Source organism: Archocentrus centrarchus, chromosome 9 (assembly GCF_007364275.1).
Source record: "Archocentrus centrarchus isolate MPI-CPG fArcCen1 chromosome 9, fArcCen1, whole genome shotgun sequence".
Lineage (NCBI taxonomy): Eukaryota > Metazoa > Chordata > Actinopteri > Cichliformes > Cichlidae > Archocentrus > Archocentrus centrarchus.
In genome coordinates, this window is record NC_044354.1 from 22,619,057 (window position 1) to 22,645,924 (window position 26,868).

General features: G+C 41.3%; 1 protein-coding gene across 1 annotated transcript in view; it reads left to right on the forward strand.

The window, feature by feature from the left end:
* The window catches only part of ncor2 (nuclear receptor corepressor 2), a 91,496-nt gene that overhangs the window by 22,963 nt on the left and 41,665 nt on the right, over positions 1-26,868 (forward strand). Inside the window, exons 4-11 of the mRNA XM_030737611.1 lie at positions 3,776-3,953; positions 8,085-8,267; positions 14,676-14,789; positions 19,862-19,918; positions 20,652-20,704; positions 25,069-25,135; positions 26,181-26,353; positions 26,584-26,677. Coding sequence (XP_030593471.1) covers positions 3,776-3,953; positions 8,085-8,267; positions 14,676-14,789; positions 19,862-19,918; positions 20,652-20,704; positions 25,069-25,135; positions 26,181-26,353; positions 26,584-26,677 — 919 coding nt within the window. The remainder of the gene's footprint in view (positions 1-3,775; positions 3,954-8,084; positions 8,268-14,675; positions 14,790-19,861; positions 19,919-20,651; positions 20,705-25,068; positions 25,136-26,180; positions 26,354-26,583; positions 26,678-26,868) is intronic.

A 26,868-nucleotide genomic window follows, 5' to 3' on the forward strand; every position in this document is an offset into this window, starting at 1 on the left:
CCGTTTAATGTGCTGAATTACTTATTACAGTGCATTATTTCACTAGATTTTTCTGCCTCCGCCTGCATTTCACACATTGATTTTGAAAAAACAGATCTTTTAAGTTTTTGAAATAAATGTGGTTGCTATGATATTTTGTAAATATTCTCCAGTGTTTTTGGCCACTTGGGCAATGTGTTCTTTATTCAGTAATGTGAACAGAAAAGTCAATGGCTTGCACATTTTGCATGAAGTTTTTGGACTCCACCCGCTGTCCCTTCTCTACTGTGCATTATCTCACTTTCATTCATCCCAGCTGTGGTGCATTTAGCCAGGCGTCTCTCTCTGTTAGCCTTCCCTGCGCCGTGCACAGCTGCGTAGCTGCTCCTCTGGGGAGCGACGAAGAGATTGGCAGCCACACAAACGCCGTAGTGCTTTCACAACAGCAGGCTGCGATCAGCATACACGAGCTCTGTTCTTGGCATAATGGGGCCCAAGCCAGTAAGAAAGTAATGGAGCTGTTGTGGGGTGTTGTGTTACCCCTTCCCTCGCTCTCCCACACACTCTCAGCCCACCACCACCACCACCACCTTCACACACATCTCTTTCTCTCATCCTTCAGATAAATCCTCCCTAGCGAACAGATTATTCTGCACGCTCACAAGAGAGAGAGGGGGGGGGGGGGGGGGGGGGGAGTAGAAGAAAAGGATGGAGGGAGGGAGAGAGAGAGAGAAGGGGGTGGGCTAGAGCTTGATGATGTGATTATGTAAGTGCCAATCCTCTATGGAGAGGAAGTATTCAACTGAATGAGTGAGAAAATTGTGTCCGGGGGAGAAATCACACAATCACACACCATCTGGGTAATATTTTTGCCCCACTATTTATTTATTTATTTGATGTGTAGTCCATGATCTTTTAGACTAATCTTTAAGTGGAATCGGGTAGAAAGATATCGGCATTTTAAAACAAATCCATTTTGAGTTGTGATTGCGGAGTATTTAGATTGAAAACTGCAAAAAATAAGATAAACATCCACAATCCGTTTCTTTCCTTGATTTCACATCACAACAGGTTTAGTCCAGCACATTACATGCATTATAACATTTTTCTCTTCTGTTAATGTCTTGATTGTTACACCACCCTTTCAGACAGAGATGGGCTCCATGCGCTTTGGCACATAGAGAAACCTCACACTAGGCCATTGTGGGCTTGGACCAGCAATTATGGTTGTGTTTTCTCTCTCCTCTTCAGAAGCCACTTCCATTTTCACACTGGCAGCAAAGTCACTGACATTCTGGCATCTGCCTTCAGGGTAGATTTGAGAAAACTGCTCCCTTAGTAAGAACAGAGAGCCATTTACTACTGGGCTAATAAAATTTCCCAGATCTAAGTAGCGAGTGCAGTTAACATGTGGAAGCTGTCATTCGACTACACACCAAGAACCTCTTTTACTGGTTTGCTCAATTTTCCCCTGTGCACTATTGAATTTAATGAATGTGACAAGTATGATTTATACTGGCACCGCACATGCAGCATATCATGATTAGATCACATTGCATGATGTGTTTGTGTAATTATTGGCACTCTCAGCCATCCAGACCCATTGTAGTTTTGGTGTACAGTATAAGGAGTGTCACAGTTTCTTCAGCAGCTTTAAACAAAGCCTTTTATGACTTTATATGTGTGGCCACTGCATACAAAACCCCACAAAAGAACTACTTCGGCATATGCTGCGGTAAATGTTAGTGTTACGGTGAGTCACCATTTCCAATTTTCTTGCTTCCTTTTCTTTCCACTCACCAGTGCTGGGTAACCAATTGCTGCTATTTTATAGCAAAAAGGGGGAAAAAAAAAAAAAAGCCTTCAGTAATCATTTGATGATGATTCTGTTTGAACCAAACCAAGCCTTCTGACGTTTGAGTATGCCTTGAACACAACAGTAAAGATTTAGGCCAGCCTGCTCGCAGGCTGTGACTGTCATCTTGTGTACACATGTCTTTTTGTTAAATGTGGTCTGTATAAATGGGATTTAATTAGGTCATCATGATAAAACAAGCTTGCACTGAGCCTTGTCTCTAGCTCAGAGGATTAGTTTTGTCCGCTCAGATTAGTTAACTCATTTTGACTTGACACGTAAAATTTAATTAATTTTTTTTTTCTGTCTACTGTACATTGAGTTTAATTGACTTAGTTTGTCCCAGTGTTCCCTTAAATATGGTTGGGAAGTGTTTGTTCAAGTCTGATCTAGCAGCTGAGGTCAAAAAAGATTAAGGTGCATGGTTCCTAATGTTAGTTAGTTAGTTGGACTAGTCTCTCCTACAACTTGCCTCTGCTTGAACTCGCCTACCTCAGATCCACCTGAGCTAGGCTGCACCTTGAGCTGAGTGCTATTATACGCTAACCTGTTCAGTCACTGTGTACACAATTGTGCACATCTCTTTCTATAGTTGTATATCATACTGTAATATTCATTTTCTGACGTAAAAATATTATGTAGGCTTATGCAAGATTAAGTTCTTTCCACCCAAATTCCTGTATGGTGACCAAAGAGGCTAATATAACAAAACACCATGACCTACCTTTGATAGTGTTGAGCATAATATTTTAATAGGCTTCTGACAGGTATCTTTAGCTCTGTGACTGGTTTTCCTACAACCAAGTTCTCTTCTACCATTGCTTCCTTCAGTCCGGGGCTTCTTATTATTGTCTTTCTACGTTCTTCTTTAGCAGATATCATTCACTCTTTTTATGACATCTTTATGCCGATGACGTCCAGCTGTATATGTTTAAACCTCCCCAGCTCTAAAGGGTGTCCACACTAGTTCACTGTTTATATTGGATAAGTGTCTGGCTTTTCAACAACTTTCTATAAATTCCAACAAAGCTGAGACAATGATTGCTGTTGCACGCATTGTGCACTGGCTTAGATAAATCATGTCTTTCGTACTGAAGACAAAATGCTGCAGTCAGACTACTAATGTGTTGTAGTAAACAAGCTCATATTACTCCTATTTTATACTCTTTATATTGGCTCCCTGTGGATTTTAGAATTTGTTTTAAAATACTTGCATACAGACCACTAAATGAACAAGCTCCAGTCGATTGCATCATCTTTTAAAACACAATACTGCTCATACACTTCAATTGCAGGTTTAAGCTTTGATTATACTGTTTTGGACATATACACAGGCAGCTGGAGACACCACGGTTGAGTAGTCATTCCTATTATACTTCTTTGAAGTCTGCCACTTGGGGCCCATGTGTAGTTAGTGCATTGTTATGTAAATTCTCTGCCGTCACAATAAAATTGGTAGGCTTGTGGATGGTCCACACTGGCCCCTCACACTTACAGTCTAATGATGAAATTTGTCACTTGGGACCAGGTGGACCCTGGTGGACTTGTAGACATGGGAAGTATAATCAAGACTTTAGAGTTGAAGCTGAGGAGGGACAGAGCCTTCAGTCTGTTTTGTTTTACAGCACTTTATGACTGTATGCCTGTGAAAAGTGCTTTATAAATAAACTGTACTTACTTAGCACAAACCCAACAAGGCATGAAATCACCAAGACATCTTTAAGTGCCCATTGGTATCTGGCACCAGGACTTTAGCAGATCTCTTTGGTCCTGTGAGTTGCAAGTTGGGAGTCCCCATGTCTGTCTCTTCTCAGCTTCTACAATATATGGACAAGATATCAGGGAAAATGCTGCTCTTCCTCAGTCTTATTTTTCTTTCAGTAGCATTCTGTACTTTTTTTTTTCTTATCTGCTATGTTTGTATTTTTTTTTCTTTTGCAGAGGACAAGAACAGCATCTCCGCTATGAGCACATCTACCTACCAGAGCCCAGTGGCCAATCAGAGGTGGAATATGCGGAAATCAAACGGCCTCGTTTAGAGATGGGACCAGAGTCTGTGATGAGGCCTTCATCTCACCGCCCGCCATTGCCTCTGGTAGGGGCTGAGGATATGACAAAGGTCAGTAATTGGTATGAATTACAGCGTATCATGTTGACAGTTTGGAGTATAGTACAGTAAAAGGGTCAGCAAGCAAATAAAAAAGCATTAGTTGAACACACAGTTCGACAAATCTATTCTAAATGCAGACTTCAGGGCTAGATGCACCCACAGAGTTTTGCAATTAACGCGATCTGTATTTTGGGAGATCGCTGCATTACCAAAATGATTTTCAGCAATTATGGTTCATCATGTAAAAATGATAACCATTTTCCTTGAAAAGAAAAAAAAAAATTATAAACCCATCCTAGAAATCTGTTGTTTTTTATTTGCCTCCTTCTGAGCCCCAGAGGATGTTATTAGACACACAGCAGAAGTTGTAGAGCGAGATTCAGCATTGTAGCTAAGCTGGCTCTCTGTGAGCAGCAGTAGGAAGGCTGAGGGAGTTGTGAAACAGCAATTAATAAATAATAGAGCTGACCTAGATTTCAAAAGACTGAGCACGAAACTGTGTGAACTGCAGATCAAAACGACTTGCTTGTGTGTAGAGCTGCTGATGGGGAGGTGTTCCTGATTTTACACAGAGTGCTTCGAACTGCCAAGGGAGGCAGCCAGCTAAGGAATGGTAAATAGATACAACAATAACAGACGGTACAGGGGGAAAAAAAAAATAGACTCTTAAGCTAGCAGGGAAATATTCAGGAATGCCAGCAATTCCCCCTTAGACCGGCAAGGGCTGGAAACCCATTATATAAGTGATGTCAGATGCAGTCACTGTGTGGAACAAGTGTACCTAATGATAGTAGGCTAGAAAGGGAGATGCAGCTGAAATGAGGCAAAGGGCAAATGTAGGGAAGTACAGATAAAGGGTCATAAGGGAAAAGAGGAGTAAAAGACCAACAGTAAAAAGGGAGTAGGCCAGTAGTATCAGACAAAGCTGATGCTTACAGCATGACTCACATAGACTGGGAATCCGAGGGACAAAGGCAGCATGTTGATACAGTAAACCATTGTGCAGTCATCCTGAATTTGTGGCTTTAGAAAGAAAATGAAATATAAAGGAGCATAAGAATGACACACTAGGAGTGTTCTTCTTTACAAGGGTGGTCTCAAAGAATTGTTCTCTGGCCTTATATGGCTGAAAACTGAGAATTGCCGTTGAAGTTATGAAATATTGATGGTGTTATAGGAATTCACGTGTGACAAACCTGACTAATGCACTCTCCTGTCAGCTTCTTTCTCCCTGTCTCTCGCTTGCTCTTTTTATTTTATATTTATATATTTTTTTCTCTAAGAAAATCCTGAATGGCAGCCGTTCTCTCCTGGCAGATTAACACCTGTTGTGGTGCTTTTATTGCGCTCTCAGTAATATGACAAGATGTCTTCACCTTGAGTAACTTCATCATCATTTTACCGCTCTCTCCTTGGTGCTGAGGTTGTGTATAACACAGAGGTGCAGCGCGTGTGCTTTGGTTGTCGCAGTGGGAGCATTTAGCGACTTTACTTGAGGTCTTGACAGCACATGGACAGGAAAAGCAGTGTCATTGCTCTATATATTGTTTTCTTAAGGAATACTGGGTAATGGAATAATTAGTTTGAATATTTTTTTTTAAAGGTTCCTTGTTGCTGTTGCATGGGTGCAATCCTTTAATCTCAGCTTTATCATACATAACAGTATTGTGTTGGTTAGCTTAACTCATCTCTGATAACTGGGGTTGCTTTGAAGAGGGAGGGATTGGTACAATTTGTTGTACGCATGTGGTGTGGCTGTGAGGATTGCGTTTGTGGGCTGTACTGTACTCTAAGCATTACTAGGATCTGTGAGCGGCTAGTTCCTGGTGCTTCCAATTAAAAACAAGCGCTGTCTGGCTTTGGTGTTTTTCCCTTATAAGGATGTGATGTCAGGTGAAAAGTATTGTACTGACGTTCACCTCAAATTGTGTTTCAGTCACATCAGTGTCAGTGGGTTTGTGCAGCCGTTGATGCATACTCCTTTGTAGAAACCAAAGAAACTACTTTGAACTTAATACGAGAACAGGATCTCTAAGTCTTTATTTAACTGTTGTCTGGAATGCAGACATTTGCAATGCCAAAAAGTGTACCCCCACATCATGCAGGAAAATATGATCGAGTTAAGCTACAAGCTATACTGGGCCTGGCCTTAGCTATTGAACTGTGACCTTTTCACACAATGTCATGGTTGTAGAAACTGTAGATGTGTGCTGGTTAACCAAACAAAGGATAGTGTATGGAACAAGATCAGAGAGAGAACTTGATTTGGAAAATGTGTAGAGTGGTTTTGACTTCATAGTTTTGTCGTACCACCAAATCCCATCTGGATAAACAAGGTCTCTTAACTGATATCCTGTATCTTAAGTGGTATTGAGTTTGCAGCTGATGAAAGTCGTTATAGTTGAGGGATGTTATTTTAGACAATGTGACGGTATCCATTATTTTTCTCTTCCTATGTGGTGAATGCTTTGTTAGGGTTTCATCATTAAGGACAGCCCCTCAGCAGCCTCTGGCACTGACATTTTCAGTCACAGCATGTCTGCAGGGCTGTAATGCCGGCTGCCTGGTCCAGATTAGCCCACTTATGTAACCTTCATTTCAAACGTTTAAAAATAACGCAGGACAAAACCCAGGCTTATGTACAACAGTTTTTTTTTCTTCATGCATTTTAGACAGTAAACAAATGAATTCCTCTTGTTCTCAGGTGGTTATTTTAGTTCCAGTATGTACAAAGGTGCCTGTCCGCATACCCACAACTGTAGTGTAAAGACCACATGAGTTTGTTTGTATGTGCACAGAGAATAAAAGTTGACTGTTTTCCCCAAGTGAATTTTTTTTTTCTTCCCTAGTTTTTTTTCATTAGGACACGGTGTTTCCATTACGACAGAAAGCCAGAGGAGAAACAGTACTGACATACTGTCTGTGTAAATAACAATAAACTAATATCATTAACATAACGTACTTAACTCTGTCAGTTGAGTGTCAAGTGGTTTTCTAGTGTAGTGACTTCAGACAAGCTTTCACAGTAGCGTGCCGCACTCAGCCCTGTGGGATGCTAATATTAGCTGCTTGTGCTGTTTGAAAGACAATCTCTGGTTAAAACAGAAAACAGTGACTGTGAGTGATCATGTAAACCTCCCACTGTGGCTTCAACCATTAATCTCATATATAAACAAAGTTGCACAATCGAAAATGTAAGATGGTGTCATCAGATCTGAGAAGAGCATACCAGCTTTTCAAGAAAATACGAATGTGTAAAATGGTAAAAGCAAATTTGTCCACATATAATGAAGTCAAAGTAATGATTTCTTTTAAATATCTTGGATACCAGAATGAAGTGTGGAGCATTAATTTTTTTTTTTTTTTGTCTGTGCTTATCATCCATGCTATTTTGATCTTTGGCTGTTATTTTCTTCTTAAGTTCTGGTGGGTGGCAGCACACTGGTGTGTGTCTGTAGCTTCTGTGTTGAATTCCCACAATCCCAGTCGCTTTGTATAGCCAAAGAGCTACAGAAATGGATACCAGTGCAGGGCCACAAACCCCGCATAAGGCTGCTCAGTTAATGGAGAAATCTCTGTGTTTTTGACTCGAATGACACACACACACCGTTTCTGCTTTCGTGGTTAATAAGCATCGCCAGAATTTACACCACCCGCACATCTACTGCCCATCTGATTTCTCCCAAAACGTCGTCACAGCAACAAAAATGAAGTGATTTTTGTATTTTAAACAGTCACTATTATGCCTAATTCTGGTGAGAAAAGCTGTGTGAGCTCATATTCACAAGTGTGTTCATGGAGCCAATATGCTGGCTTTTATTCACTGGCATGTGTTACTGTCTCAAAGGGTATACACACACACAGTTTGGATGTTTTGTTTTTTTTTCTTATAGAGTAAGTTTCAGAAATTGCAGTCATGGGAAGAAACGTACAAGGTCATTCGCTGTGAAGAGGTTCTAGCAATAGCTTGTATGCTTAGTGTTTGTGAGGGCCCATCTTCTGACCTCCTGGCTATAAAGTTGTGTACACCACATAGTTTAAACAAAAAAAAAAAAAAATCCTCTTTGATTCAGTCTTGCATTTTTTATATGTAAAATCGAATCTAATCATGGCAGTCTCCTCTGTGTTGTGCTTCTGTAGGATCGTGGAAGTGCCATTGGGAAGCTGGAGCCCATCTCCCCAGTAAGCCCTGTCCATATGGACCCTGACTTGGAACTGGTTCCAGCTCGCTTCTCCAAGGAAGAGCTGATCCAGAACATGGACCGGGTGGACAGGGAGATCAGCATGGTGGAGCAGCAGATTTGCAAGCTTCGCAAAAAACAGGTGTGTGTACGTATAGTTCTGGCCTTAACTTTCAGATTATGCTGGCTGCGGAAAGTTGCCGTCTTCTGATTGTGGGAATCAGTGGGAACATGTGTTCCACAAATGTCTTTGCAAACTAGGTTGCAAAACAGTTCATCTTGTACTGAAATGAAGAAAAAAGTGCACATTCTTTTCCCTTTGCAGTCAGGAGGTCATTTTCCCAGGTGCTTATTTATTGTTGCCTTCCTAGATTATATAATATAGTTTTATTGAACATAGAATTAACCAATAAATAATTATGCAGGGTTTCCCACAGAACTAGATTCTGTTTGTGATGGTAGCTGGTGGGTGGGCGTGTGCATGTCAATGTTACCTGCTCTTCTAGCTTTCGAAGCAGCATATTAGGCTGTTGTCGTCGTCCTCCTCCTCCTCCTCCTAACCTACTTATCTTTCTTCATTAGCTATCTCTTTCGGACCCTCTTTTGTGGCTTCAGCTGCCACAGCAATGCTGGAAATATTTTAAGCATATTAGTTGGCCACATAATCTCATGGGTCAGACTGTTCAGCTTTGCTGCATTTATTTTATGAAGTTTCTAAAAACCTTTATAGATCTTGGGAAAACTCCTAATGAGTCTTTAAAATTTTCACTGTTCACGTGAATTAAGTTATACATTCCACACAAGCCTTAAAGAGTTAACAGTGTTGTCCATTTGCATGAGCAGGTTATTTGAGGAAATCACTCTGAATATTCTGTAATCAGCTGCGGAGCACAAGCACTGCTCGACATGCAGCATGAGATATTTTGTGTGCAGCCTGTGACAAGTGAAGAAAGTTGAGTAGAAACTGCTGTGTGATGTCATTCATGCGCAGTCACCCTACATTCATGCCAATAAAGCTGAAATTAGGGCAGGAAAAAAGTAGAGAACTGTTTGTCATGGTTGTCGAAAACTTTGCCAGTACTGGCATGCATCTGTGTTGAATTTTCTTAGTGTACTGTTGTGTTTGTTTGAAATAATTGCTTTTCCAGTGTGACTTTCCCTGCCAGGCTTCAGTTGGCATCAAAGCAATAAAGTCTTAAATAGTCTTTGCTGTGTTGTAATCACCACATTTGAGCTTGTAGCATTTATTTATTTATTTTTTTGCTCGGTGTGCACTGATTATGTACACAAACTACACCAGGTGTCTGCATTCTCTTTAGCCTTTAATTTAGGAGAAAAGTAAGATAAAAATGTATGGAGCTATAAATAATAGCTGCTCTGTAGCGGAGGAGGAGTGGAATTATGGTGGAGGTTTTGTGTCTGTGCTGAACTGCTCATATGCTGGCCACACTGTTTCCCCCTTTGGCCTCCTTCCATGTTCAGTAAAGGAACTGTACGGACAAGCTTGCTCTCTTTACCCAAATGATTCCTTCAGCATGCATGTGATAGTTAGTGTGGCTGTTACTGTTTGTGAATGTGTGTCACATGTGGTCCTGGACACACCTGCTGTAAAGAGAACTACCACAAAGGAGGTTTTGAGTACTTTGCCAGATGTTTATATGTTTGCCTGTCTGTGGACAGCTTTGTCAACACAGTTGTGTCACATCTGTTTGCAGTACTGTGCAAAACTTTTTAGCCACCCCTCATTTCTTAATATTCTGGTAAAAAAAAAAGAAAAGATGTGGGGTGATTTATTGAAACATGAAAAGTATATAAGGCAAAAACAGTCTGTACAATTCTAACAAGCTTGAAAGTCAATATTTGGTATGACCTTTTTTCTTCAACACAGCCTGGACTCTCTTAGGCAGCTGTCTTGTAATTTCTTTAAGTAGTCTTCAGGAATAGTTCTGCAGGCTTCTTGAAGGACGGTCAAAGCTCTTCTTTGGATCTTGGCTGCCTTTTCACTTGAGTTTTCACTTAATGCTTGGTGGTGTAAAAAATTGTATTTTATGTCTGTCAGACTGTGTTATCTTAGATTCATAGATTCAACTAAAGAAATGGGAACAAATGATTTGTTTTGTGACAGGCTGCTAGTAACAAAGTGCTTAAAGATGCAGTTTAAGATTGGTTCTTTGCTAAGTTATCTGTTACGTGTAGACACAACACTGGTTCATTCCTTGAGTTAGGTCCCTTGTTTATGCTTGAATGATTCACGGGTCAGTGTTAAGTGGTTAAAAAAATTCCTTTGAAAATGGGCAAGAAAGGACCGGACTGAAAATGAGCGAAAAAGCAGCCAATTTAAAAAAAAAGGAGAAAAAAGAAAACCCAACAACAACTTTGAAAGACTTTCAGAAAGTCTGGAGAACTATTGTTTAAGACCAGTTTATAAAAAGAACAGGAAATTCTGGGTTCTTGGATATAAAATATAAAGAAAGGGGTGGCTTAAGATTTTTGCATGACACTGTAAAGCTCTGACTTCAGAGATGGGGGTGGTCTGAGAGCTCACTGGTGTCACAGCTGATGTGATCATGGTCTTAAGTTTGTCCTGTTTTCACCACACTAACATGAATTGGCTATAGCTGTATAGCTTTTTTTTTTTTTTTTTTTTTTTTTTAAAGAAGTACTAAAGTGAAGCTGGCTATTTGATTTCAACTTTGGTGTCAAACCTTTTGAATGATGGAGAACCTAAACTGTGCTGCTCACAAACATAAATCAAGATCCCTCCCTTCATCGTCCCTTAATACACACAGTGTTTTTATGGATATTTTTACAGTCCAGCTCTCTCAGAGCATTAAACCATCTGGACTAATTAAGTGGCATGCTAAAACTTTATTGAAGAGTTTTGGCAGAGTTAGTGAATAGGTTGTGGTTAAGGCTTAGGCTACAGCCAGCATGATTCATGTCAGCCAAGCTTAGGATGGCTGATTTATTTTATTTTACTCCATGATGGGTTTGAACAGGGAAGAGGGTGCTCTGCAGGAATGACTGTTTGCCTCACCAGATTCTTATCCAAGGCTATAATGGCGCAAGATGATCCATCTTAGAGTCCTTTCATGTAGATCCTCTGGAGGCTGCCTTTCCCCTCTCTGAAGCCCCTGTCAGGAGATGAGAAGGTGGGGTGGCTGTGGCTGCCTTAACTGGTAGATCAACTGTATGCTCAGCCACACTTGGTCTAGTTCTCCAGTAGGTAGTTATAGCTGAATATGCTCTGCTTCTGTCTCTAACTTACAGCTCATATTCTGTATTTAATTGAAATAAGCTAAACAGGAAGTGAAATCTCTTTTGTGTATTTTATATACTCGACACCTCTTCAAGAGGGTGTCAGAAATTTTAGATTTTGCTGGCTGCTGAAAAAAGTGAAAAGATGTTTTTCCTTCCAGGACTTATCTAATGCTGTTACGTTTGGTGCTGATAGTTTTGTAATATTTGTCAAGGTATTGCACACATAGTGTCTGAGTTGCATTTTTCCTTTTTAGCTGGAGATGGATAGCTCCATTATTATTGTGTGTGTGTGTGTGTGTGTGTGTGGGGTGGGGACCTTGATGACTTTAATAAGCGGAGTTTATTGTTAAACACCAGAAGATACTTGCTGCTGAATTAGATTTTTATCAAGCTTTTACTGAAAGTCAGTCCTTGGCTCTGGCTCTTTTTAATGTAACAATTGAAAAGAAACAGTAAATTAAACTTAACAGTCTCTGTAATAACGGTCCCCTTTCAAACCTCACTCGGTGTCTCACTATGGGAAGCACCCTCTGGCGTGACCAATCATGGAAGCTCCACTTACCACCATGTCTGTCCTAGACAGACCAATCACTTCAAGGGCACGGGGTCCCCCAACCCCCTTATAACAGCCCCCTGGCCCCACACCAGGTATTTTTGCTTTCTTCCCCGTGAAGATCATTATAAGCTCCTCAGTGGTCCTGGACCAGGACTATCCACTTAACTGTTTGCTGACGCAGCCATCAAGGTAGTCCCTGAATGTGGGTTTTTCTGGTTACAGGAATAGCGTTTTATTACGTTTTAGTCATATTTTTGTCATGAAAATATTTCTGTCTTATAGCGGTTGTTGCGTTGCTGCATATCCTCGTGTTTGAAGGAGCATGTCAAGTTTGTATTTTGTGAAGCTATTGCTAGTTGTCAAAGTTGAGCATTAGTATTATGTCTACCACTGGATCCTCTCAGGGGAACGCTGGTGGTAGTGGGGTTAAGGATGTCATGTCCCGCCCTTGCCCAGCCGCTGTGGGTTGACCATCTCGGGGAAAGACCCCTGTCCCCTCTGCGTTGCCTGTATGGGTGTCAAGGACGCACAGGCATTGCTGGCCTACCCTGACTCCTGCGAACACTGCCGCGCTATGCCCAGTAGAATCTGGGAGAAGTGTTTCCGAGTGTCGGCGGCCTCAAAAGCAGATCCGCGTCTTTCTGACACTATGGAGAAGCCCAGCGATAAATCCAGCTCAGGTTCTGCTTGCTGGGGGGGCATGGTCGAGGACCTGGAGGTAGAATTTCCTCCTCTCTTCAACCGGCTCCTTGACTCCGAAGAGGAGCGCGGAGATGACGCGGAAGATGATATTAACATGGATATCCTTGGAGAGGATAACGATGAGGATGAGGAGGATGCAATTCTCCCTCCTGCCCAAGCGTCGCGGCCTGGCAGCTCCACCTACGGGGAGAGTCAGCCCTCTCCATCAGCCCGTGAAGTCGATATACATGAGATGTGTAGGCGTGCGGCAGCCAGGCTGTCCATTAGCTGGCCTGCAGCGCAGTATGACAAGGGGGAGGAGAGGGACCTGTACGACGGGATGCTCGTCAGGCACCTGCCAAGCACCTCATGCCCGCTGTCCAGCCATGTACCAGAAGGTGTATAAGTCGGCAGCTCAGTCTATAAAAAAATTTAATGTTGTCACCCTGCTCACAGCATACCAGGCTGAACTGTTTCAGGACATGGGCCATCTGCTGGATAAAGGTACCCCCAGTACGACGGTTTGGGAGGAGATATGTATCATTATGTGGGGTCTGTTCAGAGCAAGAGGTATTTGTGGTTCCAAGCAAAAAAAGCACTTCACATGGGTTTTCAATAAAAACACCACTGTCGCAGCCAGGCATAAAGCCGAGGGCCCAGTGTGTTCAAAAAACAGGAATTTAGTAAATTTAGTGATTTTGACCATTAAAGTGTTGAAATAATTCATAAAACAGTTTTATAGAACACTCTCTTATCATTGTTGGTATTTTACTTGCCATGATGCCATCATGGCATCATGACTTGGAACAAGTCACACAGAGCCACAGCATAAGGATGAAAGAGCCGCGGGTTGCCGACCCCTGCCATAGTGAGATACCTCACTCTATTTTCAGAGAACTGGGGTTACTCCAGTAACCAAACGATTTTTCACCACTTTGCTTCACTTCCGTTGATATCACAGATCTCATTCAGATCGCTGTTCTTACGGTTTAGTACTTTAGTGTTCATAATTTTTCTTGTTCAAACACTACCTAACATACCTCACAAGAAGGACTGAGGGAAACTGAAGTTTGATTTAATCAGGTAATTTTTAATTTTTTGGACTTCAAGAACAGGTAAATAGCCACTGTCTTGCTAGCTAACAAATCACTGTCAGGCACAGACTTCGATGACTCACACTACTGAATAATAAGCAGCGTAAATGTATTATTGCTCATAGATAAATACTACATATACAGTAGGACTGATGTCATCTTTAAAAATGTATGTGTTAAAGCTCCAGTCACATTAAAGTATTAAGTGTATAAATAATTTAAATGTTTAAATAGGCTTTGGCTCATTATCGCCTTCTGTTTTCAAAGTCAGAAGGAATTGGCTGCTTCCACATGCTGCATATTGGTGTCGTAAAGTGTGGGCGGATTAATGGCCCTGACTGATGCATTTACCCCCATCCACATCTGGGTAGAATGCACAGTTGGAAAGCAGTCTCGGTCTGAAGCCCTTCGTTGCATTTTCACTTTGCTTTTTCAATGTGTGAACTCTGTTTTTCTTTTATAAACTGATGCACAGTAGTTTCCGTAAGTCCTCTGGTCCTGGAGTATAATCACAAGTAAAGGTTGATCATATGCCAGGATGACTAGTAGGTTAAAGAACTTCCGCTGTTCCAGTGTTTGTCTGGTGTTGTTTTTCATATTTCCATGTCATTATTTTCCTCTTTCCTGTCTCTTTTTTGGTCTCTGTTTTTATCTGTCATTGGATGTTCAAGCTACACAGCAGGCATTGGCTCTATTTGTCTATTTATTTGGCTCTATTTATCTCTATCTGTTGTGGTAACTCTTTGATTAACTAGACCCTAGGGAGCTAATAGCTATTACAGTAAATAGGACTGTTGGTGCTGTCCCTGTTGGAGCGCTAGAGAAAGACAGCTGATCTAATTGACACTGTCTAACCTCACAGCAGAAACCCGTGAGCCACAGGTCTCCCTTGAATTTCAAGGCCCTTTTAGACTTGTTAAGCATTAACTGTCATTTTTGTTTATATGTACCTTAACAGCAACAGCTGGAGGAGGAGGCCGCAAAGCCCCACGAGCCAGAGCGACCCATCTCTCCGCCACCCAGTGAGGCCAAGCACCGCAGCCTGGTGCAAATCATCTACGATGAGAACAGGGTCAGTAGACTGCACCTACACACAAACACGCACACACAGTCTGTTCAGTCTGACCTTGCATTTGAATTTAGTTTTTCATTTACATTTTGACTGCATTTATTAGCACAAGTAAATGTAGGAGGAGAGCACAAGTTTCCAATGCCAGATAACCATCTAAACTAAGTCATGCTGTTATGTCCTCTGAATGTTCTCTGATGCATGGTATGCTAATTTTGCTCTAATGTCCGAGATAAGGGAGCTTGCTCAGTGTTTGAGATAATGTCTGTAAGTTTAAATAAATTGCACAGCAGGTGCAGCTTTGAAGAAACCGCGTTTATTTTACTGCATAACATACCAATAGTCTGTAGCACTTAATTTTTGTCCATCAATACATTTGATGGACACCTTAATCAAAGCGTGTGTTGCTCATGCTTTGGTTACACAGTCTCTGAAGAGCGAAGAATGTTTTTTTCATACTGATCTGTCATTTTCAAATACCTTGTTTGATTAAATTTGTGGGGAAAAAAACCCCCCAACTAAATATTGTAACAAAGACTGAGAGTCACAGTATTCATCTCATAGATGACCCTCCCAGTCTTTACTGTCAGGAAAGGCACAGCTCTTGTCTAACAGAATGAGTCCCTAAAGGTCAACATAGCAAGCATGATGAATCACGTGTACACATTTAAAAACATGCACACATTAGAAAATGACACAAGTGCACACTGACACAAACCTGGCTTTTGTGCAGGTCTGTTTGTTCAAATTGTCATTTCTTTCAAAAAAGAAGAATGAAGGAAAAATGAAAAAAATAATTATTCCATTTAGAAAAGGAAGTCAGTCATTTAAAAAAAATAAAAAGGTTGTAGCCAAAGCAATAATTATGTGCTGCAGAGAATTATGTGCTGTGCACAGAGGCCTGTAATGGAATGATTCTCTGTGCTCTCAGTCCCTCTAGTGGCTAGAAGCATTAGCATCCTTTTTTTTTTTTTTTTTTTTAAATTGAAGTCTGCATTTTAAGCAGGGGAGTCCTATTTTCATTTTATTAAGAGAAAAGAGCTTTTTAATGTTGTGAACATTTCTCTGACACATTTAAGACACCAAAAATGAAGAATTTGATTTAAACTGTTTTGAAAGGTTTAAAATTTTAACCCTGGTTAAATTTCATCTAAAAAGATCACCAGTTCTAGGACCCTTGGCTCTAACTTTGTTTGTTTTGAAACGGGCATGTCACTGTAGTTTGTGTTCTCTCATTGTTATTCAAGGCAGAGTGTGTACTAAAGCTCCAGCAGTACATAGTGACATGTTAGTCATAGCCCACATCTTTTACAGCTACATTTTATGTCCTTGCCTTTAGCTAAAGGCAGTATGTTAGTCCATTACACAAAAATCAACCGACAAATCTCAGTATTCTGTTTCCTGGCTATGACTACGGAGCACAGCGTTTTTGCATCATTTGTTTGCCTTGAGGTTTTGTTTTTGTACAGAGGCTGGGGTTTTAAAGAACTATAATTTTCTGCCAGTTCATGGCCAAAAATGGCATTAAAAGCTCTTTTAAGAGAACCAGGGTTGTCCTTCACAACTATTACTGTCATCATTCACAGCTAACTCGAAACAGTTCTGTGAAACAGCAGGACATTGCTTAAGAGTTATCTGGATGTGTATGGATGGCTCAATTGCAGTGTTACCTCTGTAACACTTCCCACTTCCCTCTGACTGACATGATGTACTTTGGCCTACTGCCGACCCCCTCCAACTTTGCTTTCTCTGTCTTTAGATTTACAAACTAGCTTCTTTTCTAGTTTTACATTTACTCTTCCCCTCTTTTGTATTATTATTATATTACCTTGAGATATTAATAAGAATAATACTGTTATATTGCAGCCCCTTAAATAGAAAACACAAAAGAGTGGTGATGTTAAAAAAAATAAGTAAATTGAATATGAACCTGTAAGGAGATTATATATAAAATGAAGGCAGGTTTTGTGGTATGAGGTAGTAGTGATATCTATTTGCCAGATCAAAGAAAATGCAGTTGTATCATCTTGGTTTTAAGTGACACATACAAATGAGTGCCAACCCTACTCAAGACCAGAGCTAATTATTCACTTGAAGGTGTACGATCATCCCTAGAAATGTCAGTCTTATAATAACTTGTACACGTCTGCCTTTTATTGCAGACAACAATTAGCAACAGAAAATGGCCTGCTTTAGACAGACCTGGCAATATCTGGCTTAAATGCTTCCTGAACACATTTATTTTTTTATTTACTTATTCTAAATTGTGTTGAATTGTCTATTTGGAAATAAGTACAATTTATTAGGGTCAAGCTACTGGACATATATACTGGATATCGGCAGTCAAATTCATTGCTGGTTTTTGGGAGTCTATTAATTCTATTTTGTAGATTTAGTTATCTGCCACCTTTTTGAAAATTAAGTAACTAATTTATAAAGCAGAATTGCTTAATAGCACCTCACAGTGATGTCACCTTTGTGTTTGTGTATATAGATACCTATTGAGACCCTTATTAAGTGTCACTAGTGAATGTAGAGCTGTGGAGACCTGTTCTTGTGTGGTCGATGTTCAGCACTATGGAACATCGCACTAATACGGAGGTCTCTGTGTTTGTGTCTAATAGTTTTCTGAGCCTGTTGAGTCCTTTTTGGTTAAGCTGGACATGTGTTAGTAGTTAGTCACTGCACTACTATAATTTATAGGTTATGCACCCTAATTATTTAATAGCATATGTTATGCCCAAGTGTTTGCTGCTTTTAGAGGCTGCAAGATGTCCTACATCTTTATGTCCGCCAGCTTTGGTGTTAGGCCTGGGTTAAAGCAAAAATAATCACTTGTAGGTGTGCTGTACTCCGCTGCGAATATATATTTTAATTTATGTTGACACACATAGATATATGTATTTAAGCACCTGCCTATAATTACTTCATCCTCCGCACACCCTTTTGAGGTTGTGTCTTTGTGTTGTCATCTATTCCTTCTGCGCTCTGTGCCACCAGCTTTCTCAGGCTGGGTTACAGCCACATTTCTGCTGACAGCCCCATTATCAAACCCTGGGGAAGCTCAGCTCAGCTTCACTCTTCTCATATTTAAAACATGGGCACAAAACACAACAGAAAACAGCTCCATTATTACACTGGTTAATCAAAATTCTGTTGAGCTATAGAACTATTCTATATTAAGATTGCCCTCTAGGCCTTACTTTCTTTTTGTGCTTCTTTTTGCGTTCTTTCCCATTTCCCCTAGTGGGAGTTTCACAGGTCTGGTCACATAAGAAACCATGCTGTTGTAGTTTTAGTTTGAGCTTGTGACCTGCTGGAGAAAACAGTTTGCTGTACAACTGTAGTATTGTTCAGATCACACCTTATTATGCTGCCGGTAGAGTAGAAGGCCAGTATGCGACCAGAGGTGTGTGATTTTAAATATTGGAGCCGGAGCCTCTGTTTGGGGTGTGTGTGTGTGTGTGTGTGTGTGTCTATGTGGTAAAGATGGATTGAGAGAGCAGCTATTAAAAGCATCAGTCCTCCCTCATTAAATACTCTGCGCAGCTTCCTTTCGCATCTCATCTGTCCCCTTCTCTTTATTTCTAGACGTGTCATCTCTAGTATTTTTGTCTGAATGTGTCTTTCAAGAGGTTTGAGGTCAGAACTCGTGCAGTCTTGTTCTCAAATTTTGCTTCAAGTGTCACAGCCAGGAAATGAATATAAATCCTTGAGTCTCCATACTCCCCGAGGATGAAAGGCTGCTTTTAATAATTGCTGCTCATTAGCTGCTTCTGTAGTGAGCAAGCTCTCTGAGGCAACACTCTGCAGCCTGTTACACCTACTCACTGGTGAGGAGCAACAGGAATGAGGAAAACTCTAATCACTCTGAAGGAAGAATAACAATATCATGATACTGTATTTGCATTTTAAAGATATGTATACTAAAAATATGTAAAGCATCAGTACTTCCTCTTGTGTGATATAGCAGGATAAATACACAGTCATTTTAAAGGTAGGAGCCGTGTCTCATGGCTTCTCTCTCAGCTGACCTACTTGTAAGCCTGTGTTGACTAAAGTTGAGCTGTGTGCATGAGCTTCTCTGGAGTCTCACTTTCAAGTCTGTTAGTGTGAGTCTTGTATAAACTTAGGAGAAGGTCCCCAAACACCTCCTTTGTTACCTCTACAGTGAAGAAACATGGTGGGAGGTGAAGAGTGTAGACTTCCATCACATACCCACCCACTTCTCCCACATGCTCCTCTCCATCCGTGTACTTCCATCCTGTCTGTAAGCGTCTCAGCCGAGTCAGTAAGACTGGTCATGGAGGGAAGTAAAATGAGATGTGAAACAATAGAGTAAGCGGTGTGCCACCATGGAGGGTCTGCTTGATCAAGCTCACATAGTGGAATAAGGAAAAGCGTGACGCAAGCATTGAGAGGAGCAGTCTGGGCCACCGCTTGCAACATTTGTCTAGTGGTGGGAGTTAATATAAATGTATGGAGGAGCAGAGCAGCAGAGATCATCCAGAGATTGTTTATTTTATTTTTTTTAATTGCCCAACTTCATGCCCCAACACGTCTCCTTTCTTTTTTCTTTTTTTTTTAAATGGTCCCTGCCAACATGTTTGGTTTTTAGAGGCTGATGGCTGTAGGTAGCCCAGTACGAGCGCTTTCTCTGTCTTTCATCAGATGTCTCTTATTAGATAAGCACCAAAGCCTTATAGCCCCCACCCCTCCTCGTTCCTTGTCCACTCTTTCTCTCTCCCACTCACTTTTTGTTCCACTCCCACTTGCTTTCCTGCCCACCTGCTCTTTTCTCTCTCTTACCTCTCTCTGCTCAGGGGTGGTGAGTAATCTTTTTTATTTTTTTTTATCTGAGCAAAAGAGAGAGGAGCGGGTGCTGAGGCAAGGAGCTGTGGCCCAGCTTCAGTTAAAAGCTCTAATAATAGTCAGTGCATCCATCTCTCCATCCAGCCGGCAAGCAGCGGTGTAGCCTTAGTGATCAAGTTAGCATGTTCACTGCGTTGCCTTGGTGATGGCAGGGGTGCAGGCGGCCGGCTAATGTTCTGCTTGTGTTTATCTTTGCTCACCAGAAAAAGGCAGAAGAAGCTCACAGGATACTGGAGGGACTGGGACCCAGAGTAGAACTGGTGAGTAGCTTTATTTTATCTCACAATTCAGTTTTTGGACCCCCCCCCCCCACTCCTGTGTTTTCACAAGGTCACATTAGAGGGATAAAGGATGCTTAGAGAGGAATGAGCTTGATCACATGATGCCCTCAGTTCTGAGGTTAAAAATGATTAAGTGAATACATTTGATTGCTATCTTAGAGCTGCATTAGGTGATAGTTTTAATATTTCATTTTAAATAAAATGACTCACATGTTGCTTGTTCCAGCAGCTACTTTGAAAATTAGGACTTCTGCTCCAGTACAAATTTCCCAACTACTTTTGTTTGCAGTTATATATATTTTTTCGCATGCTTTTGTCCAATAAGTGCTGCCTTACTATGTGTTCATTTTGCTGTCCATACATCTTACTCCCACATGCCAGAGTAGCACACTCAGTGTGACCGCTTGGCTCTTCTTAAATGAACCTGTGCAAGAGCCTACACAAAACCCTATCCCTGAGGTTATTCATTTCATTTCACGAGTTCTTTGGATCAAATTAGATCATGTTATTGGTTTTCTCTCAGCCAGCTTTGTGTCATTCCTGTCAATTCATGACCATATATTTATTTGCTACAATGTAAGAATCATATTCATGTTGGAAGAAAATGTGACACATGACCTTCATTTTATCTGCTGTTTAATAAATGTTGCACAATTGAGGGGGGAAAAAAGGTTCTTTGTTCATCAGTTTTTTTCTTTCTTTTCCAATCCAGCCTCTGTACAACCAGCCTTCTGACACCAAGCAGTACCATGAAAACATCAAAATGTGAGTCTGTTATCACATATGCCTACATACTCTCTCATCTCTAAGTCTTTTATACACAGCCACTAAAATTTAAAGTATAACCTTCTGAAGAAGTTAATTGACATGTATTGGTTCAGTAAGATATTGACAGTGATGTCACCATTGATATCTTTATGGCCATCTCTTTTTATATAAATTAATTACAAAACACTAAATCCACTGACAGATTAACTTAATAACATTGATCTTTTTGTTGCAATGGCACGTGTAAAGTGATGGAATAAATTAAGCAGTGAGTGAACATTTACTGGGGTTAGGTTAATTGGCTAATCTAAATTGCCCATAGGTGTGAATGAGAGCATGAATGTGAGTGTGAAAGGTCGTCTGTCCCTCTGTGTTGGCCCTGCAACAGGCTGGCGACTTGTTCAGGGTGTACCCTGCCTCTCGCCCTATGACAGCTGGGATAGGCTCCAGCCCCCCCGCGACCCTTAACAGGATGTGCGGAAGCGAATGGATGGATGGATGGATGAACATTTAGTTTTTGAAGCTGGTGTGTTGGAAGGGGGGGAAAAAAGAGGCAACTTTAAAGATCTGAGTGATTTTTGCCAAACGCTGCCCACCAAAAGTGGTCCAGCAACTGGTGAATTGGTGATAAGGTCATCAGTTCTCAGTGTGTGTTGATGCACACTTTGGGGAGTGAAGAGCTACTGTTGCTGACTCCAGTCCACTTCAAGAAGTACCTGCACTGTGAACATGGATGTCAACAGTGGAAAAATCTGATCTCTCCTAATTAATGATTTCTTTTACATCATGTGGATCTCTGGGGGCACTTGTGTTTTTTTTTTAACCCGTTGAAGAGATGGGAAGGAGGAGACCCGGTGGGAGCAACGTTCCTCTGGGGAAAACTGTGTTTTACTTTGACACCTGCGTAAACATTAGATGCTTTCAGACCAGAGAAACTTACCCATTTGTTCTAAAAACCATTGACAGAATTTCCCTCTTTTTTTCCCGTGTGTGTGTGTGTGTGTGTGTGTGTGTGTGTGTGTGTGTGTGTGTGTGTGTGTGTGTGTGTGTGTGTGTGTGTGTGTGTGTGTGTGTGGACTTGATGCAAGAATAAGTTGATTGATGCCGCTCTGGCACAACCATGGTTTAAAAAAAAAAAAAAAATCTCATTCAAGCATTAGCAGAGACTTTATAGGATATTCTTTTGTAAATAACATGACTCTAAAAATGGAACATAACACAGAAATATAGACTGACAGTAAAGTCCAGGTTTTATACTATGGAGGAAATATATTGCAAATTTGACTTGTCAAGAGATAAAAACATTTGCTAGCATTTCCTGTCAGCTCGCAGCCTTTGGTAACCACACACACAGTGACACAATGTACCAAGAAAATGATGACGCTGAACCTGAATTACAAGAAAGTGAAAGGACACAGACCAGAGCAAAGGGATCTAAATTGGTATGGTTTACTGGCCTCTATCTTTGGCCTTAGGCTGGCATATACTGGTAATGTAGGCACAAAGGATTCATTATTCAAGCTTCTGGAAGCTTTCATCAGTGGCACCAGGAGCTGCAGTTTTCTGGAGGAGACATCTGTCTGGGGTTAATGGCTCCCTTTATACTTAATAACATATAAAGAAAATAGTTACTTGTAAAGTTATGTACAAATTGAGTGCTTTAAACCACATACGTAGTGTCAATTCATACTTCTCCTTTCCAGAGCTATTCTTATGAAACTTATGACAAGCAACTCCAATCATAGTGTCCTCTATTTTGTTGTTCTAGTTGTTGCAATGCCAGCTGCTAACTGGTTAGCATTTCACCCTGCTAGCCCCACTGGTGTTGCAACTGTAAACTGAAAAGAAGCCCTCAAAAGTGCCTGATTCTTAGGGCATTGTCCTAGCATGTAGTTACACCAGGGAGTCCCCGTCTGAAAGTGCCACATTTTCATCTATGGAGAGCCCATCTTGCAGCTTGTATCTCTCCATCTGCTGCTGACATCTTGTTGCTCAATACTACAGGACCCCTTCAGGGGTCTTGTGGAGTCCTTCCCTTCACATGTCAGAACTGTTTTGGCAGCACGAGGGGAAAGGTGCACAAAATCAGGAGCTAGTTTTAATGTCTAATTAGTGCGTAATCAGTCTAAGTAGGGCATTTGAAACCATGATAATGACCTTAAAAATGGAATGCCAGAAACCAGATTGTAGAGGATCATTTTAAAACATGTCAAATGTTAAGAGCACATGTTATTGTCTCCATAATATAACTGTACAATTCCTGTTATTTTCTGTTAAGGTGTCCTTGTTTTTATAATTCTGGAAATTGAAACTGGGTGACCTTAGCAGCCATTAATCTCTGTCCTGGTTTTATATTACTCCAGTGAGAGAACCTAACCATTTTTGACCACCCCCATATTTCCACTCTCCCTTCCCCCTTTGGCAGACCACAAAGACTGGCATTTCATAGGGGGATGTGAAATTGTCATTATGTAAACTAAGTAATGAAACTTACTGCAATGAACATGTTACAAGGGAACCTAAAGGGTTAAAAAAAAACAAAAAACAAAACAAGCACACACACACACACACACACACACACACACACACACACACACACACACACACACACACACACACACACACACACACACACACACACACACACAAAAAGCAAATGCCTACTAGAATAAGACAAGAGTAGAAAGTATACAATACTGTGTGGCACTGCCATGTCTGTCAATGCAGCTTATGTCTGTCTATAATCTTTTAAGGACTGTAATTCACAGAGGCACATCAAAAGACTCCACGAGAGTGTAATGGCTCGCCTGCACCGTTGGCACTGTAGTTTGGGCACAGTGGCATACCACAAGATGCGTCTGACCTATTAGCCCCACACTGCTGTCTTCACCCCTTTTGATGCCTCCATCGTTTGATCAGTATTATTGCCTCAAAGCAATTAACTGAAAACTGTCCTCTCTCTCTTCGTGTTTGTTATTAAATACCAGTGAGTCGCTTTAAGCCTGCACAATTGACTTCTTTGTTATGTTAACCGGTTTGATAACCTTGGCATTCATCCCTATTGGGGTAGATGACTAGCAGTATCTCTGTGGAGCTCTGTCTTCATCCTAGCTCATCTCCTCAGTGTATCATCACATAGTAGTCGAGTACCACAAAGGATATTTACCAGTATGCTTTTGTGTATGCAGAATACTGTAAAGACATATTCTATGTATGAAGTTTTCTTTTTTTCCTGTGCGGCAGCACCACTGGAGAACATCTGTCACAATTATGCATATGAGTCTTTCAGCAGGCATGTTTTAGAGGTATAATGCCAAATTACAGTGGTCTCCGATATCTCAGAAATGGCACCGGCTTACAGCAGGACAAAGGAAACCTTTTGTAGGGGTTCAGGGCTGCTAATCTTTCCCTTTGCCATCTGGTGTCTAGAGGACAATGCCATCTCTGTCCTTAAAGAGCTTAATCTATCAGTCCTGTTTTTGCCATAGCAAGTTAGTTCTCATCCATTATAGGCCACACTGTGTGGACATCTACACTATCTAGCTGGATTTGGCAGCTTTTATCTTTCCTGCTGCAATGGCTCAGCTCAACATGTGTCTGTGTTTGTGTGTGCGTGTGGGACTGTTTATGTAGGTTGAGGGGAGTTGAGGGTGTGTAGATTTCACATGGTTTTGGTACTGCTGGGAATGTGAACGGGCCATTGTAGGCATTTATATCTACTTACTGAATGATATCGTGCTATCTTTAAATTTTCACAAGAGTCATACACCCCTTGTAGCCCACTTCCTAGTTTTCCGTCCTTGTCCATGACCTGAAGGACCCTGCGGCTCAGCTGAAGTGACTAATGTAGAATAAGATTACATTAATCAGTGGGGAACGTGACCTTACAAGTGACAGATTAAGTGTCAGGAATAAAACTCTGTCTTGCAGCAAAGAAAGAGACAAACTGAGTGGCTGCCTAAGGAGATTACTGGCCCTGACCTTTATTTGAAGCTCTGTGGCTGGCTGTTCCCAGCACAGACAAGTTTTATAAGTTTGGCTCCCCTCGCTGTCCTTTCCACCCAGAAGTAAGTTTGAGTTTATCGAGCGGTGGCATACAAGGACAGGCATTGTTTCTGTTTATGTGAGTGTGTTTTATGTATTGAGCAAAGAAGTGCTGCAGAGAAGCTGTAGAAATAATAGAAAATGTACCTGAGGATCTGGAGGACATCATAGACTTGGGTCCATTATGTGACCAAAGTGATGAAAGCCAGAGCGCCGTCTGATAATGAGCTTTTTTTCCCCCTATACGTTCTCACCTTTCTCTTTTATTCCTGTCCTCCTGCCCCACTGTTTTCTTTTGTTTTCTTCTACCCTCTTAGAAACCAGGCGATGAGGAAGAAGCTCATCTTATACTTCAAAAGGAGAAATCATGCTCGTAAGCAGTGGGTAAGTAGAGAACTCCACATTTTTTGACTCTCTGCTGGACTTGGCCCATGATGGATGACTAGTATGAAACGGGGCCAGCTGCTCCTTGAAGTGCGTGGCCATTTCAGGCATACCACAGAAGAAAAGTGATGTGGGTATGATCTGTTGTCAGTAGTCGTACTGTGCTCCTCGGAAACAATTGCTTTCAAAAACAAAACAAGAAAAAAAAGCTCATGGTGTCATCTGCAAGTATCATTTTGAATTCACTGTCAGCCAGTCACTATAATGAGCACTGTACAGGCGTATTCCATGCTCCAGCCTGCCAGGGCCTGAGTAAGACTGAGCAAAAGAGCATGACTATAAATAAAGCTGAGATCAATGGGGTGAGCTCTGATGCTAAGGCCAGGCAGCCACTGTAAAATCAGCTGAATTGACAGGAAATCATTATTTTACTATGACATTTGCGTGCATCCAAAAGTAGAAAATATAGATGATAACGTAGCTTCTAATCTCTGTCAGTGCCAGAAGGAGCTCTGCCACAGCATGTTAGGTATTGTACGTTTATGTAAGGCAAAAATTGTTCAAATGTAGCACTTCATCAGAGTTGGGGTGTCCACTCTTCTGTTATGCGATCTAAGTGAGGAGCTTCTTGGGGGCAAAGTGAGGGGAAATGTTAACTTGTAATTTATGAGCCCGCCGAGGGTCGTGTCTCCACCAGGGTTAATGGTCTGCTTTACAGCCTGGCTGTGAGGACGCTGGCAAAAACAGTGGGCTGCCGTCTGTTGGAGTTTTGGCTCAAGGCTAGACTCCCCATAGAATACCAACATGTCAGTGTGGCCCCTCTGAGCACATGGGGGTGCATGGTAGGATACACCCAAGGGAGGTGGCACGCAAAAAAAAAAAAAAAAGTCTATTCTTTGAGGGCTTTCTGGTTACCTGTCAGATCTTCAGGAAATGTAATAGTCCATTACTTTAAATCCAGTACTGTAAGGGAGAATAAAAGGCATAAGGATGTTATTTAAATTCTGTATTAGACTGAGCTTGCTCTGTTTCTATGATTGTTCAGGAACAGAAGTTTTGCCAGCGCTATGACCAGCTAATGGAAGCTTGGGAGAAGAAGGTGGAGCGCATTGAAAACAACCCGCGGCGCAGAGCCAAGGAGAGCAAGGTGCGGGAGTACTACGAGAAACAGTTCCCAGAGATCCGCAAGCAAAGAGAGCTGCAGGAGCGAATGCAGAGGTGGGATGATTTGTCTCCCCTCCCGGTACAACAGACACTGTTAATTTCTGCAACCAGACTCAATCACTTTGATTTGTTACCTTATTACTGCTGCTCTTGTAAAGAGCTGCTGTGGATTTGTTTCATCGTGCGATGTGGGTGGCTCACTGACAGTAATGTGTGGGTAGATTTGAATGAAGGGTCATCTGAATTTTTCTTTTTTTTTTCTTTCTTTCTTTCTTTTTTTGCAGCCGTGTTGGGCAACGAGGGGGTGGGCTGACCTCATCTGCAGCTCGCAGTGAACATGAAGTCTCTGAAATCATTGATGGAATATCAGAGCATGAGGTGAGCTCTTCTGTTAAAGTGCCTGTACCCCTACACTTGCTCTTAGGATCCATCTTGCATTTGAAAGTGCAGCTCAGGCCATATATTAATGTGATGTTTAGGTTTACTGCACTTTGTATTTCAAGTGGCACTTTTGAAGTTTTTAGTGCTGGTTGATTTGGTGACACTTGTAGTTAGTGTAGCAGCACTGA